This window comes from Astatotilapia calliptera, chromosome 3, assembly GCF_900246225.1.
Source record: "Astatotilapia calliptera chromosome 3, fAstCal1.2, whole genome shotgun sequence".
Lineage (NCBI taxonomy): Eukaryota > Metazoa > Chordata > Actinopteri > Cichliformes > Cichlidae > Astatotilapia > Astatotilapia calliptera.
In genome coordinates, this window is record NC_039304.1 from 27723639 (window position 1) to 27737923 (window position 14285).

The following is a 14285-nucleotide window of genomic DNA, read 5'->3' on the forward strand; positions in this document are numbered from 1 at the left end:
ACCAGAGTAGCTAGAAGTTTCAATTTCATGTGAATTGAAACTAAACTAAGAACAGAGAGAACACACCTCTGAAAAAGCCAATATTGGGAAATATTTCCTTTTTTTTCCCTAAGCGCTGATAAAACTTTGTGCAGGACACTTGATAAATGGCACTTGCAACATCATGAAGTTAGTGTGCACACTAAATAATAATTACTAATATTAATGATTAACTTCAGATTAATGCACAATACGCATCATTAATCTGCAACTGAGTCTGCTGGAACTGACAGACACATTGTATGATGGCACACAGAGAAGGACCAACGTTCCCTCCAATGTGTGACTGAGCCGGGGTGTTCTGTTTATTCTTCTCTCAAAGATAAGATGGAGCTCTACAAAACCGGTTTGGCTCTCTGAAAATCTTTCTGCAACTCGGAGCTGATAAGCTGAAGTTGCCACTTGCGACCTGACAAAGCAACAAATCTGTGATGTGCATGCTCATAGACGGCTCCTCCTCTGCATCGATTTTCAAGATCCGAGGTTAAACGAGCTGCGGGTGCAAAGGTGAACTTGTGTCATGTGACAAAAATGCAAGTTAGTTAAAACTAAAAAGCATTTCAGTTTGTTAACCTTCTATGAATTACACAGAAAAGAAGAGAAAACTATTCTGAACAATATTATTAAATTGTATTTACTGAGATTTTACTGTAAGTAGTTACTGTGACAGTACTTTTTGTTTTATTCTATATCATTATGTTTAATCAATATAAACATGTGATAGTCCCTGCTTTAACCTCTGTTTGCTCAATCACTGCACTTTATTTCTTGCTATGGATGACCTACAGTGGAGTCAGCAGCTGAAGCTGAAGAACCAGAAACACCAGACTGACTGCAAAACCTGCGAGAATGAACTCAGGGAGGAGCTCGTGTAAATAATCTCAGCACAAACAAAGAGCACCTGTGAGGAGTATTTAAGTCTCTGTAGGCTGAATGTGAACTACACAGTACGAGCTGCATCTGTGAGGATCGGGGCTGCCAGCATGTCCACCCAAACAGGTACAATGTTATTATTATTACACTGCAGAAACTGGAAGATGAAACTGTAAACTGTGAGAGGAAACAATGTATACCAAGTTGAGGCTTTTCTTTAAATGTATCAGATTACTTTTACTCAAAAATGTAGTTACTGAGTTATAGTAAATGGCATGAATGGTTAGAAACATGTTTTAAAACAACACAACAAAAATGAGCTACTTAATCAGTCGCATTTAGGTTTTTAAGGTCAGTTTTCTGGTGTGGGAAACAGGAATCTACAACAATCTGTCTGAGTTTCAGTATTTTATACTCATTGGTAAATATAGAAAATACTTGTGCTGGGTGGGTGATCCCTCTGTGGTGTGTTGGAATAATGAGCAGTAAGAAGTCGAACAATCAGCACAGGGAGCTTAAAACAACTGAACCTGTCCTGAAAAAGAGCCGATTTGCAAAGTATGATTCAAAGCGACATATTGCGCTAAAAGTGGAAACAAACTAGTCTGTTAAGTGTAAGTGGTGTCAGCCTCTGTAACATGACACACTTTTATTGCAGTATTCACACTGAGTATTTGTAAAAGTGCACTTTGTCTTGATTTTTTGCTGGTGCAACATGTTGGAATATTTGTTGGAAACAAATAGTCAGATTTAGGTCCCCTCTAGACGTCTTCAATGATGATCTTAAAATCCATTCTGCAGCTTTTTTGGCTGGTAGAAGCAGAACCAGACGTTACACGATCACAGCTCAGTTAACACCATTAAATGAGGTTCATCTGTAGTTTGCAGTCTGTGTTGGGACTTTTTATTGCTCTGTTACTGCGAGCTTTCATTGCTTTTTGACTCAAAAACAAAAATGGATGTTTTAAATTTAATGAAAGGATGGATAAAGCAGCAGTTTCAGACTTCAAGTTTTCTATTTAAAGCAGACAAAAACAATCCAGAGTCTATTATCTTGAGCAGACATGTGATGTCACGTATTTGACATGTGATTCAAAACAAATCAACCACAACACAAAAAAAGAAAAAGGCTGCCAGGATCTGTCAAGATGTTAAATATACTTTTGAACTATGCCTCCAGCTACCATCTGCAAACAGGACAGACAGGACTGACTCTTTTTGTGGTATTTTCCAGTGACAAACATGGCCTCGGTACCATTGGAGAATCAGTTCCGGTGCTGCATCTGCCTGGACACCTACACGGATCCCGTCTCAATCCCGTGTGGACACAACTTCTGCCTGGATTGCATCGAAGGCTACTGGGACACAAAGGACAAGTCGGAATGTCCGCTGTGCAAAGAGACGTTCAAAGAGCGACCGGAGCTGAGGATCAACCGAGCTTTTTCCGACATGATTGAATTCTTTAAAAGGTCTGTTTTACTTCCATACTCTTTGTGTCCCAATCCCAGTATCTTTATTGCCAATGTACAAGTGCAACAAAAGTGAGGGCGGTAATGTACGGTGTTAAAAATAAATAAATAGCGATAATAATATACAAAATGAGAGACATACAGTAAATGTGTGTACACCAGTCCCTGCATTCACGATGCTGAATTAGAATTAATTTCTTAAAACTGCTTTAATTGTGTGTGGTTTCATGGCTGTGGAGTAGGAAGCAGATCCAGGATCAACTGACCAATCACGTTGTCTGCCCATTTAGTTAGCATTAGCCAAGAAGTTAGCTCTATTAAAAACTTTCACAAGGAAACCGACATATCTTAATTTGGCTAATATCCAACCTAACTTGATTATAGAGCCTTACTCTACCTTAAATGCCACATATATTGACCATGAAGTGCAATGTCACATACAGTGCATGTTTACACCATGTCCAGCTGGCTATGCATTGTGTTTCTGGCACACCAGAGTCCCTTAATTTGAATTTATTGTCTTGTTCCGTTTTGTGTTCTCTTCCAGATGGCAGATATATTTGAATATATTCAATGATATTTAACATTATCTTCAAAAGGTCTTTGTCACCCACACTGATGCATGGGGAGGACGTCAAGCCCCCGGCACACCAGCTATCAGACCGTGAAGACGTGCCCTGTGACGTCTGCCACGGGAACAAGGCGCCGTCGGTGAAGTCGTGCCTGGTGTGTCAGGCGTCTTACTGTGAGATTCACCTCGTGCCTCACCAGAGAGATCCAGCGCTGCAGAGACACTGCCTCACAGATCCAGCAATCTTCAACACCAGCCACCTGTGCAGAAAGCACAACAAGCCCCTGACGATGTTCTGCAAGCAGGATCACACACCTGTGTGCTCGAAATGCACAGAGGGCGACCACAAGCACCACAAGATTGTCCCCATGGAGAAGGAGAGCAGGAGGGTGAAGGTGAGGGAAAAGCTTCTTCCTTTGCCCTGCGTTTTTTGGGAGGGAGGGGGGGTTTCCTGAGTTCACAGATTTTTGTGCGTTCTTCTTCTCACTGTGTCATTTTTACATTGTTTGATCTTCTCCAGATGAATCTGAGGGAGACAAAGTCCGACATCCAACAGATGATCCAGGACAGGCTGAAAAAAATGGAAGACATCAAAAGTCCAGTGGATCTAAGCAAAGTAGGTCGTTGATTGGTTCAAAACGTCAGGCTTGCAACCAAACAGTTCATTTATCAGTTTATTTATTTATCTAGTTGATCATTTTAATCAATAGAGGGCCACAGAGAGAGAGATCCAGAGCAGTTCTCAGATCTGCAGCATGCTGATAACCGCCATCGAGAGGCAGCAGGCCGAGCTCGCCAAGGATCTCGAGGAGAGGCAGCTGGAAGCCGAGAGGAAAGCTGAGGAGCTGCTCGAAGAGCTGGAGAAGGAAATCCACGAACTGCAGACGAGGAGCAGCGAGCTGCAGCACCTGGAGCTCACGCGGAGCTCGCTCCACCTCCTACAGGTCAGATTTATCTGCTGCATTTTACCGTCTCTCTGCTGCATCCGCATCTTAAAGCTGGTGCTCACAAAAAGCTCCCTTCTGCTTTTAGAGTTTCCCGTCTCTGAGCAGGCTCCCGGCCACCAGAGATTGGTCAGAGGTGGCAGTGCACTCCGATAACTCCCTGGGGATGGTCAGGAGAGCCGTTTCTATGCTGGGGGACATGTGCCAGGAAGTTGCAAACAAACTCTCAGCAGAGGGTGAGTAACCCTACAGCAACATGGACAACAAATCATTGTAAAAATAAATATATTATCTAATTCTTTAACTTCTTTGTCATGCAGAAGTGGACAAGATGAGTGCATGTGCAGGTATGATCACAAATATATAGTTAGACATTTTTTCCTATAAATTTTTTTTGAGCTTCATCAGTACCTGACCTGCTGTTTTCTTCTTGTATCTGCAGTCAATGTGACCCTGGATCCCGAGACAGCTTCAGGCTGGCTGGTTCTGTCCCCAGATAAAAAGAAGGTATCACCCTATAATCACTGACTTTATCACGATAACAGTAAACACACTTAGATGGACATGCTGATTTTGTCAGCTTTTTATGCTCAAGTGGAGAAGGAGATTCAGAATGAAAGTTTCTTTGGCAGCGATGATGAGCCCATTGTTGATCCTCAGGTGAGCCTCGCCAGCCAGAAGAAGAAAACTCTGCTCCCAGACAGTCCCCAACGGTTTGACTCCTGCGTCTGCATTTTGGGGAAACAAAGCTTCACATCTGGAAGACGCTACTGGGTAGTTCAGGTGGGATCAGGATCTGGAAGTCATGTCCTTAAGAAATAGAAAAAAAATCCAAATAATACCAGAGATGCTTCTAGCCCTTCAGTTGATGTTTTTGCATTAAATACTGTATTTACATGTATGATTGCACAATTTAATAAATCCCTTCACCAATGTCTCATTTTCTTAGCAAAATATAAAGAAAGTAATGTAGTTTTCAACACAACTGGGGGGAAAAGCTATTATTCATAGTGGTTATTATTTTCTCTTCCTCTTGCTTTTTCCATCTAATTCTTTGTACACCGTGTTTCAGGTTGGGGATAAATCAGACTGGGATCTTGGTGTGGCCCAGGAGTCCATCAACAGAAAAGGTGCCATCACAGTTCGTCCTGAAAACGGTTACTGGGCCATCTGCCGGCGAAAAGGTGGCAGTCTGAGCGCTTGCGCCGGACCCTCGGTCACCCTCAACCTTCACGAAATCCCCAAGAAAGTCAGCATATTCCTGGACTATGAGGAAGGGTCGGTGTCCTTCTATGACGCAGAGGCAAAGACTCACATTTATACTTACGGCGGGTGCAGCTTCAGTGAGCCTCTCTACCCGTATTTCAACCCCTGTGTTCAAAACAACGGGAGAAACATGGCCCCGCTGGTTATCTGTCCTCTCGAGGGAGGTGTCAGGGAAGAACAGGACACAGCCATCGATTTAACCGTATGATGTGACGCTAACTAATGTTTTAGATCTCATTCCTGTGCTTCCCCTAGATGATTAAAATGGTTGTTCCTACAGAAACCACATGTCACATGTCTGAGTTAGCAGGCAGTCCAGCTGGAAGAGGCACTAACACTGTAGTTTGAGTCTCACGCAGGCGTCTTTGTTCCACAGGTGATGTGAACAGTGTGCACAATGTTATTAAGCAACCCTGCCACTGGCTAACATAGCAAGTTACTTCTGTTTGAGTGTGCAAACCCTAGCATGCAAAAACCTGTACAGCCTGTAAGATGGGAGTAAGTTTTGCTCTCTCTGTCATGAAGTGTGTGCAAAGTGGGTTTTTAACTTTTATTATTCAAATCTTCACAAAATACTACTAGACTAGTATTTACTGTACTTGAGATGCAAAAGTTGAAACTGAAAATAAATTCTAGTTTTTTTGGGAAAAAAAAAGAAAAACAAACAAAACTCAAATATGCGTTTTTGGGTCCTGTTATTTTGAAGGAAGCTGATTTGTTGTATATTTTAATGTGAGGTCTAAATAAGCTGCACCTCACCATTATATTCATTATGTATTATGACACACACATCAGGCTTCACATAGAGGAGAAATCCAGCTTTAATGTTTGAACATTAAGGCCTTGAATTAGTATTTGTTTTTTTTATTTTTCAGACGTTGTTGTTCAGATGTTCTATGTCATCAGACAGGTTTGTCAGAATATACGTTTTCATTTTTGGTTTCTTCTAAGGCATACTGAGACGTTCTGACTTTAAAAACTCTTGCATTTCATCACATTTGTGCTGAAAGTACCTAAAGCTCACCCTGAAACATATCCTATATCAGTGCCCAGACAACAAACTGAACAACTTATTTTCCTGCACTTGCACACAGTAAAACATAAATCCCAGCACCTCAGAACACACACAGATCACATCAACAGAGGGCCCTATGAGTGCATGATCCAGAAGGCCTCATAAGAGCTCCTGTAACTACTTAAAAACATGCTTTAGTGCTTCCTTTATTACCTCCTTAGAAACACTGAACCATATGATAGAGATCATCCACCATCAGACCCATCATGCAAACAAAAAAATGTGCACAGGTCATATAACAGTTAGTTAAAAGTTTATTTAGACCCTGTTAACAGAAAAAGGATTAAACAGATGTGGTGTGTGTTCAGTAAAAAAAATTACATCAAACAGTAACAGAGTATTATAAATATTTAAGCGATTCTGAGTCTGACGTCAGAGCACAGTTCTGCTGGATGTGAGCAGACGTAAGTACTCGGCATCTTTATGGTTTTGTTCCTCCCTCCTATAATTGTTGCTCTGCTCATTTTACTAGGCCTGGGCCCTGTTCTGAGTCACAGTGAGCAGATCCAGATAATGGAAAATACCCCGAGTGTGCTGAACCTAACATTGACAATCAGGATAAGCGGACACACAAAGCTGGTTATCAACATGATAAGTTAACTCAGTGTTTCCACTGAGCAGGTGTCAGTATGTGACCAATCACAAATGGTGGTGTAGAGGTTAAACACACAATGCGGACTGAAAGACAAAGCTGCAGCGTGGGTGTGTGTGCGAGGAAAAGCTCTGCGCAGTAGTTTAGTATTAAAAACAGAATGAATGTGTGAGCACTTTAAACACTTTGGTGAGAAAGACTGGAAGAGCGCCACTATGCTAACACATTTTAGCTTTTTGAAAGGCAGGAAAAAAAGGGAAAAATACAAACTGTGTAAATTAACGTATCTCTCTAACAGAGCTCTCTCATTTGGACAAAGCACAGTCTGATGGATTACAGTAAAGTATGTAATTAAATTAATGTCGAGCAAGTTTTACTTTTTATTCTCAGCTGCAGGCTTGAGTGTCTTTAATGATCTGAGAGTAAAGAATAAATGTAACTCTCTGAGTGAATTAGATCCACAACTACATAAAAATACTGCAAGTACCTGCTCTGTTTTAGGATATTTATGGAACAATAAAGGAAATAAAACCAGTAAAGTTGGGAATAAAGATGTGTCTATGAATGTTTATTACTGATGCTCATCGGGAAGACATCAACACTTTAGATGCTGTTAAAAATTTACACCCACTCAGAAGTCTGAGGAATCTTCAGGGATGGTGATTTTCTGGAGCACTGGTCCATCAGTAGGCGGTGATTTCATACCTCTTGATCTCTAATCCGAAACATACCCTGTTCACAGCATAAGTTACCATGGCGATATACCTGTCTAAATTGATGAATGTTTAAAAGGGGAAAAAAGCTATTTGTACCCGCTATCACCCATTAATAGTCATTTACTAATTAAAAAAAAACATTTTTTAATTATAGCAGGGATACGCGTGAGTTCGTGATGAATCCTTTAAGTCCCAGCGCATTTTCTGTAATATCTGAGGTTAGATGAGAAGGAGGGAGAAAAAGGTAGAGTGGGGGTGGGTTCGAGGAACAGTGAAAACAGAAGGATGGCAACGCTCGTGATGTGATTAAACGTCTGCTCGAACGCAGGGGTCCCCTGGAACAGAGATGTAGTGAGAGAGAGAGAATGAGAGAGAGAGAGGGGGAGAGGAGGAGAGATAAAGCTGAAGGTGAGTGTGAAACGAAGCTCTAACTTTACTGAGCCAAGCTGGCTTCTGTATGTTGCTGCAGGAGCAACGCTGACGACGTGAAAGGTGGGTGATGGAGCATCTGCAGATTCTTTCTTTGAGGGTCACTCTCGTTAGAGCGATTGTACTTTTTATCATTGCACTTATTGTCCATGCTTTTGAGGATTTTTCGGAGCAACATCTCTAATGTCACACAAGGAAATGCTAAAAGGTTCTTTTATAATTTATCAAAGTACTGTCTGAATTCTTGTGTTTGCTTCTTAAAACAGTGGCTTTTTTAATAGTAAGCGTGTTTGTGTAAAGGAATGCAAGTGCAAAGAGAGAGACAGGGATTAAATTGGAAAGGTGCACGAGGTGAATGAGTGGGAGTGTTTACCCACAGATGGCCTCTCGGCGGTGGGATTGTGATAGTCCGCTGTACCCCCTCCTGAGTCCAGCTGGCGTCGCTCACGCGGGCCTCTTCCTGGCCAAAGCATTACCTCATCACTTCTATTTATTTTCTGCTTCAATATAAAGCGGTTTTCTATTAATATTCTCACCGTTTAATTAAGCAGTGATGTGGCAGAGCACCGGGATGGGTTTTTTATTACATTTACAGCAGTGCGGGTTTGATAGACTTTAACTGTGCTGAGGCACACAACTTTTCTCCAGCAGCACCGTGCTGTGTTTTCAGCCTGTTTTCAGTCGTCATGTTCTGTTATTAAAAAGCAGAACAAGAACGAGCATAGTGGTTTTGTATACTTAATATTTTGATGCATGAACTTGTTTTAAAGGGCTAAACATATGTAAAAATGGTGGATTCTCCAACAGTATGGGTTGTTGAAGCAAACTAGGGGCAGGAGTCACCAAGGTTCAGGTTTTTTAACAGCTGTTGCCATTGTTCACCAGTAAGTTTATTTGCAAACTAAAGATGATCAGGTCGTCCAGTCATATTGAGATTCGTGCAATGTTTTCATGTGAATAACTGTGTCACTGACTCGCAGGCCTGAAGCTTCAATCCAGTCTGGACTTCTGACTCAGCACACTTGGCTGATGGCCACTCCTGCCCTGGTGTGAGGGACCGGACGCCACCACTTATTCCGCGCATTTATGGACTTCCTGTCAGTCGTAGTAAGCCAGCTGAGGAGTCCCTGAATCGTTTAATCTCCAAAGAGATGAGACAAAGCCCTGGCTGATGTTTTCTTTCCAGGTGAAATTATGACCCTGCTGGTAAAGTGAGGTGCGCGCCAAGAAGAGTCTCGCTAAAGAGCTGTGGTGACCATTCTGCAGTAGAAACGCGAAGAAAAAAAAGATGTCTTGTCTGTCATTTACCCCTGCACTCTACCTTGATGCCCACTCCGTCTTTGTCGTTGGACTGCTGCTGCTCGTCCACCGGGGGCCCTCCGAGGTCAGCTGCCAGAATGACACGGAGCCGATCGTGTTGGAGGGAAAGTGTCTGGTGGTGTGCGACTCCACCCCGTCGGCGGAGCCGTCAGGTAATGCCCTGGGCATGTCAGTGAGGTCAGGAACTGGGCGGGTGGCATTTTCGGCCATTCGTAACACCAACCACGAACCCTCAGAGATGAGCAACCGAACCATGACCATCTACTTTGACCAGGTGGGTTTTAAGGCTTGTTTTTGGAAAGGTGTGGTGCAAGTTAAGGTTTTGGTTGAATTTCACGAGTTCAACCAAAAATGACGCTTCACCTTCTGCTGCACTCTAAAAACGGTCAACAGAAACTTATGTTTCAAAGGACATAGACCTCATTTTGTATTGAATCTGGAGAGGATCCAAATCCTGGACACTGCAGGCAGAAAGCTAGTATTTTATTTTTAAAAAAATATCCAAAATGTCAAACAGAAGTCCAGTCAACACAGAGAAACATGCGGGGAAGCATAGACACTGTGACAAAGACTGAGAGCTGATTAGGGAATGGCCAACAGGACAAGGAAGGACAGTAAACAAAACTAACACAGGAGAGGAAAGAAAACAAACTTTCAAAGTAAGACAGGAAACAACCAAAAAGGAATGATACAGAAATTAATGCAAATATTAAATAAGCATCACACAAGGAAACAGCGCAAAGGAAACATGCATTTGTTTGGACACAGAAAGATGGAAACCACTGACGACACATTTGTATACCAGACCAGATTATCTTTGTTTCAAAATTTCCAACTTAAAACTGAGGAAGCTTTTAAATAAGTAAAAGATAAAGTGTATTTCTAAACCCCCTAAATTAATCAATTTAAATAAATAAATAAATAAATGTATGTGTAGGTCATTCAGCCTCTGAGCTTATGTCCCTTTGTGCACAGGTGAATTTTCATAGTGGAATAAAAAAGTAAAAATATAAATAAACTGCAAACCTGGGACAATAGGTCCCAACTAAAAACTAAAAACCTCTGTGTAGAATCTACGTCAGCTCCATTATTTGCAAGGAGCCACCACAGCAGATAGCTCTGCATGTTTGATTTGGCAGATTTTTACACCAGATGCACTTCCTGATGTAACCACAAAGAGATTTGTGTCTCCACCCAGGATCAAACTGAGATTTCTGGCTTGTTAGATGTAAACCTCCTTCTGGGGTGGCTGTAGCTCAGGTGGCAGAGCAAGTCAGCCACTAATCAGAAGGTTGGTGGTTTGATCCCAGGCTCCCTCCTGACTGCATGCCAAATATCCTTGGGCAAGATACTAACCCCACGTTTGCCTACTGGTGGTGGTCAGAGGGCCCGGTGGAGCCAGTGTCCGGCAGCCTCGCCTCTGTCAGTGCACCCCAGGGCACCTGTGGCTACAGTGTGGCTTGCCATCTGTGTGTGAATGGGTGAATGACTGAATGTAGCGTGAAGTGCTTTGGGGTCCTTAGGGACTAGAAAGGCGCTATACAAATGCAGGCCATTCTTCTTTTGGCTGCTCCATTTAGGGATCACTACAGTGTCTCCTCCTCTGTCTCCATCTCACTCCATCCTTACCATCCTCCTCTGTCACACCAACCCTCTGCGTGTCCTCCTTCACTACACCCACGAACCTCCTCTGTGGGCTTCCCTTTCCCCATATTCATTCCCTTTGTCCCCTATCCCTCCTCTGCACAAGTCCAAACCATCTCAACCTTGTCGTTTTAATTTTGTCTCCAGCTTGTTAGGTAAACCACTACACTAAAGACCTCTATCCATATACATAGAAATAGCAGGTCAGCAGGCAAATTTTGCAAGTTACAGTTTGCATGACTTTCAGGACTCTCAAATAAGACTACAAGAAACAGTCGATAAAAGAGGAGCATTGATGTCTGTGAGAAAATCTCATGCATAGACAGTTTACTGAGAAACCAATGTTGTGAACTGACCAACCAGCCAGTTTTATAATAACCAGAACAGACTGCCATCGCCATTTATAGATACAGCCTCTTCTGCTGTTACTAAACTTGATTTATTGCCATCAAAGTCCCCAGTTACTGATCACACTGTACAAACAGAAAAAAGGCCTTCACAGAAAAGCATTATTACGACGGAGTGACTCACTGCCAGTTCTCTCCCTCCTTTTCTTGTTCTCCTGCGAGGACGAGCAGACCAACTTTCTTGTAAAAGAGAAACATTAGAAAAATTTAGGTCAGAAAAATAAGAATAATAAACCACAGTGGAGGCTCAGTGAAAGATTATGGATTACACATTTGTGGCTAGTTGGTTGGTTGAATTTGTGAAACTCTTTGCTTCTCTCTTTTCCTTCTTAGATCATAGTGAACGTTGGCAGCCATTTCGATCCAGCAACAAGCATCTTTGTGGCACCCAGAAAAGGAGTCTACAGTTTCAGCTTTCATGTTGTCAAAGTTTACAACCGGCAGACGATACAAGTAAGAACAAAAATGTAAAAGCGTCACGTAACACTGAACGGATCTGTTTGTTTCTCAAAGAAAAGTTAGACTTATTGCTGTTCTAAGGTTTGTGAATTAACAACAGACAGAGAGGTGCTAAAGTCTGGTTCTTCTGTGATGTCCACACAGTACCAGATTCTACTGATGTATAGACACAATCATCAAAACTGCATCAGCGTCCAAACATACCTGATTCTGTTTTACATGCACTCATTCACAAGGCCACTAAAGGTTGTGTTCCTTTAACCTCCTAAGACCTGAACTCTTCCACTGCATGCATTTTTAATTTCTCTTTGATATTTGGGCTGATTGGGACCCGATGAATGGAAAAACAAAGAATTACCAGATTTTTCTTTTTACCTGATTTTTGTTTCTAAGAAAAATGAGAGCCACATATGAGGATATTCGTTTAAAATTTTGATAGAACAGTAGCAGTATAATGTCCTCTTAAGTGGATATCAGGCCCTTGTAGAGCAAAATTGAGTATTTTGATCTAAATAACCCAAAATGTGATGTCCACATATCTGGATGCCAGGTCCTAGGAGGTTAAAATACAACTATAACTAAAAATAATATCTTTCACCACAAACAGCCTCAGTCCCCTGACTTAATATCTGTGAATGAATTTACAGTCATCTCAGTGTTATTTCAGTGGAGCTGGTTGTTTCCCTGTGTAGCTTTACTTCTAATCGTCCATTTATGGACGCTATCCTCACTTTCGCGATTGCGCTGTACGACAAAAATGAAGTCGCAGTTGTACACATCACATTGAACTTTGTGCCTCTGCCTCCAGAGTTGAGAACATGAGTGCAGTTTTACTTCTTACTGCTATTTTAATGATATCAGTGCAGAGAGAATAATTCACAGATTATACAGAGGAAGAGTTTCTGAATGTGATTTCATTCAGTTTTTACTTCTTCTACTCCTGTACCAGCACTGATGTGGAGGTTTTAGGATACAGTACATACAGGATACTGTATGTACTGTAACCAAACACTGTCTTCTAACCAAACTTTCCGTACAAATCTTACATCCTGCTTTCCCAGGTGAGTTTGGTTCTCAATGGCTGGCCTGTGATCTCAGCCTTCGCAGGCGACCAGGATGTGACCAGGGAAGCTGCCACCAATGCGGGTCTGGTGATTATGGAGAGGGGGGACAAGGCTTACCTCAAACTGGAGCGGGGGAACCTAATGGGAGGGTGGAAGTACTCCACCTTCTCTGGGTTTCTGGTGTTCCCGTTGTAGGGTTGACTGAGGTAGGATTATGAGAGCTGGTGTTCTGACCATAGTCACAGGTGTGGAGGGGAGGGCGGGTGTTACATAAAGAGTTCTTTGTTACTTTCACAGCCATCAACACGAAGGAAGAGGAATTAACTGATACATTGAACTGCACTGACGCATCTTGATGTGTATCGATGAATTGGTGAATTCACCTTGCACCAAATAATCTTGGATGTATTTTCCATTTCCATTGCATTTTTATGGCTTATTGTGTGTTTTTCTGTCATTAGTCTGTGGTTGCTTGCAGTTTTCCTTTTAATGCATGAAATAAGAAATGGCCAATAAAGAAAATAATTGTGTCTACTGACTGCATCAATCTATTAGCACTAACAAATTAATATTTTCAGTGCTAGCTTGCCAGTTAAAATGCTTTATCTCAGAAAGGTACGAAGGAGAATATGATCCAAGATACTTCACTTTCATTAAAATGTTCAGTGTAGCACTTCATTGTTGTCTTAAGTATACAGACTGCTATAATAAAGAGGATTGACAAATTTGGGCAAAGTTAGCAGTATGCAAGCTTGCTAGCTAGCAGACATACAAAGATTAGATGTTTTGTGAAAATCCAGTCTGAAGCTTTTCAATGTTCTTTGTGTTTTGAAATGGGATGTGAGCAATACGCATATTTGACTGAGAAACAGCACACTCATTGGCTAACACTGACTTCATTCTTTTATTCAACCAGGGCACCGTGCAGTCACTCACACGGCCATGAACTCCTCTGTATACCAAATTACCCTCAAGTCAAATGTGAGGCTATCTGTCTGACAGCTAAAGCTAGCCTCAAACTGGCTCATCTAAAAACAATTGAAAGCACAAATCTGCAACAGAATGGATGAAAAATATAATGGCCAATTGTACAGATCTTTAAGTTCTTACTGCTAAAACAAGTTTTTGAATCAAGGACCATAGAGATTGTAGCTTTCACTCAGGCATATGCTAATTAGTGCTATATATCCATATAATAATATGTATTCTATATAATACCAGAAGTGAAAGTGATGCATACCAAGCTATGAGTCAGATATTTCCATAAAAAAATACTCCAAAAGTAGACATTGAGATGTCCAGCTCAGTGACTCGAATTAGCACAGGTGAGGCCTTAGAGCAGCTAGCTACAGCTAGCTTGAGTTACAGAAAAAAAATACTGATGTGACTCAAAGGAAGCTGTGAAACTGATAAGCTT

General features: G+C 41.7%; 2 protein-coding genes across 2 annotated transcripts; both read left to right on the plus strand.

Annotated features, from left to right (window-relative positions):
- The first annotated feature begins 822 nt into the window (after positions 1 to 822).
- Positions 823 to 7346, plus strand: LOC113019112 (E3 ubiquitin-protein ligase TRIM21-like). The gene is made up of 10 exons (XM_026162636.1): positions 823 to 1038; positions 2147 to 2381; positions 2981 to 3347; positions 3473 to 3568; positions 3663 to 3896; positions 3985 to 4132; positions 4217 to 4243; positions 4339 to 4403; positions 4557 to 4679; positions 4969 to 7346. The coding sequence occupies exons 1-10, from the start codon at positions 1023 to 1025 to the stop codon at positions 5368 to 5370; spliced, it is 1713 nt and encodes a 570-aa protein (XP_026018421.1). The 5' UTR covers positions 823 to 1022; the 3' UTR covers positions 5371 to 7346.
- Positions 7347 to 7930: 584 nt separating this feature from the next.
- On the plus strand, positions 7931 to 13398 carry LOC113019114 (cerebellin-1). Its single transcript, XM_026162638.1, has 4 exons — positions 7931 to 8037; positions 8955 to 9568; positions 11679 to 11798; positions 12866 to 13398. Exons 2-4 carry the CDS (start codon positions 9263 to 9265, stop codon positions 13061 to 13063), a joined length of 624 nt encoding a protein of 207 aa, XP_026018423.1. The 5' UTR covers positions 7931 to 8037; positions 8955 to 9262; the 3' UTR covers positions 13064 to 13398.
- Positions 13399 to 14285: the final 887 nt, after the last annotated feature.

Coding starts and splice junctions, on each gene's coding strand:
- LOC113019112 (XM_026162636.1), top strand. Junction 3,569..3,662: donor GTCCAGTGGATCTAAGCAAA/GTAGGTCGTTGA, acceptor TTTAATCAATAG/AGGGCCACAGAGAGAGAGAT. Junction 3,897..3,984: donor GCTCGCTCCACCTCCTACAG/GTCAGATTTATC, acceptor TTCTGCTTTTAG/AGTTTCCCGTCTCTGAGCAG.
- LOC113019114 (XM_026162638.1), top strand. CDS start 9,263: ATGTCTTGTCTGTCATTTACCCCTGCACTCTACCTTGATGCCCACTCC. Junction 9,569..11,678: donor TGACCATCTACTTTGACCAG/GTGGGTTTTAAG, acceptor TTTCCTTCTTAG/ATCATAGTGAACGTTGGCAG. Junction 11,799..12,865: donor ACAACCGGCAGACGATACAA/GTAAGAACAAAA, acceptor CTGCTTTCCCAG/GTGAGTTTGGTTCTCAATGG.